The 2,952-nt window shown below is 44.7% G+C and overlaps 1 protein-coding gene across 1 annotated transcript; it reads left to right on the top strand.

The window, feature by feature from the left end:
* Positions 1–920: 920 nt before the first annotated feature.
* On the top strand, positions 921–1,486 carry LOC140305126 (histone H2B 1/2-like). Its single transcript, XM_072383888.1, has one exon. The coding sequence runs from the start codon at positions 955–957 to the stop codon at positions 1,327–1,329; it is 375 nt and encodes a 124-aa protein (XP_072239989.1). The 5' UTR covers positions 921–954; the 3' UTR covers positions 1,330–1,486.
* The last annotated feature ends 1,466 nt before the right edge of the window (positions 1,487–2,952 follow it).

The raw sequence follows: 2,952 nt of genomic DNA, 5'->3' as shown, positions 1-2,952 counted from the left end.
ACACGCTGAAGCTTACCTCAAGCTTAATACCAGCTTTTCACTCATGTACTACGTTTAATCCGCTAACCCAAACAAAGCACTTCTGTGACCCAGCACTTGTATTGTTATGATAGCTGCACAAGCAAAGACAACTAAATCCTTTGGATTCAGCTTCAATCCAGAATTGTTCCTCTTCTCCCCACTAAACCATGCAGTAATATTCAAGATCCAGTATACTAAAGTGAAATGTTGACAGTGTTTTTTTTCTACCGTAAACATGGTGTTGGTTAAACGTATTTCTCTTTTATGGGTATAATTTTCATACATGACAGCTGTGGTTATACTCTACAGGTCACTTGTAATCTGCTGCCTTCTACCAACAGGCAGGTTCACGTGTTGTTTAATCCAAAAGAGAGTGTGAGTGTTATTTCTCAAATGACACTGGAGTTTAATCTGTTACTGTTGGAGGAAACAGTCCCTTACCACTGCTCACTCCACATATAGTTTACAGTCAGCGTGTGCTCTGGTAAGGTCAACAACAGAAGATGATTGTGGTGTCAGATAGAAATTGGGTTTTGGCTACATACGCACAATGTTATCAGAGAGTATAAGACGATATCACAATCTGATTCTGTGTATGCTGCCATGTAATGTATATCTATGCTGTTAATAAATTCCCCATGAGAGGCTGCCGCAATATCACCCACACTAAGCACTTCAGATAAACTCTAAACAGCCTTACACCCCCAACAGAGGACGATGAAAGAGCTCTATTATTTGCTGTGAAGACAAAAATAAAATAAATAAAAAGGTCTGAAAAGGTTTCCACGGAACTATAACGTTCAGTCCTTACCCATGTGAGCAGCTGCACCAATCACAGCCGAGGGATCTCACAGCCCAATTTGCATGAAGGCTGTATAAGTGCAGACGTTGGTCCTACAGTCTTTAATAAGACGTGCTACCGTAAGACTGAACATGCCTGAACCCGCAAAGTCTGCGCCCAAGAAGGGCTCCAAGAAGGCAGTAACCAAGACTGCCGGGAAAGGAGGAAAGAAGAAGAGAAAGACCAGGAGGGAGAGCTACGCCATCTACGTGTACAAGGTGCTGAAGCAGGTCCACCCCGATACTGGTATTTCCTCCAAGGCCATGAGCATAATGAATTCCTTTGTGAACGACATCTTCGAACGCATCGCTGCCGAGGCGTCTCGTCTGGCTCACTACAACAAGCGCTCCACCATCACTTCCAGGGAGATCCAGACCGCCGTTCGCCTCCTGCTGCCAGGAGAGCTGGCCAAGCACGCCGTGTCCGAGGGTACAAAAGCCGTCACCAAGTACACCAGCTCCAAGTAGACGCACCTATGGACCTCACTGAAACCCCAACGGCTCTTTTTAGAGCTACTCACTCTATCTGAAGAGCAAGTCCGTAATTAATTAACTTCATTGAACTTCCTGGTGGAATACGCTAATCACAAGTACTCCGAAAATTTAAACTATCTGTGTGTCTTTAGGTCTGACTTTATGATTGTCTTTCTATACGTTTCACATCGTAATACATAAAGTTCATATTGTCTCATATGTTATTGAACGTATTTACTCAGGTTTTTGTTGTGGCTTTGAAGAAGCACAGGATCACAGCTCATTATGAGGACGGTGTGTGGCTCTTAAAAGAGTCTTCTGTGTGCTGTTTAGCAGGTGTCCAGCTTTACTTGGCCTAGGCGGGCTTCTTGGGCAGCACACCGCCTTAAGCGATGGTTACTCCGCCCAGCAGCTTGTTGAGCTCCTCGCCGTTGGGAACTGGAGTCCTGCGCGGCAGGAGCGTGTCTGATCGCTTTTCTAGAGTCGAGAAAATGTGTCTTCAATTGATGAAACCCTCCCTAATACGTCTGAGAGTGCGGGACGCTACTTGACAGACCAACCAGAAAAGAGGCTTCCGGCAGAGCTGCAGAGAGCGGACCGCTCTGAATTTCAGCGGACATCTTGAGCGGACTTTTCTCCAATAAGCCGTGCAAATTCAGGCGGAAAAGTCACTCTTCCAGATGGGGCTGAGCTGCTCATCAATCAGGAGCCGGTCTGAAGGGACGTCCGTTTCATAGCTGGTCCCACAGTTTAATAGCAGCCGGTCCTCTCCGCTTATAACACATTTCTCTTCAGAGAAAAACGGAAGAAGAGCAAGAACAAAGCAGACCGTCCGCTAATCCACTCCCAAAGCTCCCAGGAAACAGCTGGCTGCACGTAAAAGCGCCCCGGCTACCGGCGGCGTGAAGTAGCCTCACCAGGCTTTGCGAGAGATCCATCGCTACCAGAAATCCACGGAGCTGCTGATCCACAAGCTGCCCTTCCAGCCTCTGGTTAGGTCACCATCATGCCCAAAGATATTCAGCTGGCCCGCTGCATCTGCGGAGAGAGAGTTTAGGCCAGCTGCTGCTACAACGGCTCAGTTTCAATTCAAGAGCTTCTTCCCTCTCCTCACTTTTCTCCTCTATTCATCCTATATTCATATCAAAAGTCACGTGTTATTCGACCTTATTACACTGGAAGCTTCATAGTTAGTTGTGTCACTATTCTTACCTACTCGTGTGTCCCTAATTTTACTGTGGCCTTCTAAAGAAAGTTTTCCTTTGTATCAAAATACTGCAGGGTTTTTAAAGAATCTAGTTAAAAATCCCTTGCAGTAAAACTACGTGTTACCCACATATGGATCAATGTGAAGGATATGTTCCACATGTGGTGACAAGTGAAGCGCATATGCAAAAAATGTCCACGTTTTTTATATTATCACATTTCAGTTTGAATGAATTAAGTAAAAAAAAACTGCACATTGTGAACTGATGATCTTTCTGATCAGCTTCAAAAAGTGCAGTAGAAAGTTTCATCATAAAAACACCTGTATTAAGGCTTTAAAGAACCACAAAGTCTTTTGTGTTATAAAGTTGTTTTTTTTACTTCAGCTTCATAATGAAGCAACAATACTGA

This window comes from Leuresthes tenuis, unplaced genomic scaffold (assembly GCF_036924035.1).
Source record: "Leuresthes tenuis unplaced genomic scaffold, fLeuTen1.0.hap1 SCAF_4, whole genome shotgun sequence".
NCBI classification, from domain to species: Eukaryota; Metazoa; Chordata; class Actinopteri; order Atheriniformes; family Atherinopsidae; genus Leuresthes; species Leuresthes tenuis.
This window is presented reverse-complemented; position numbering and strand designations above follow the sequence as displayed.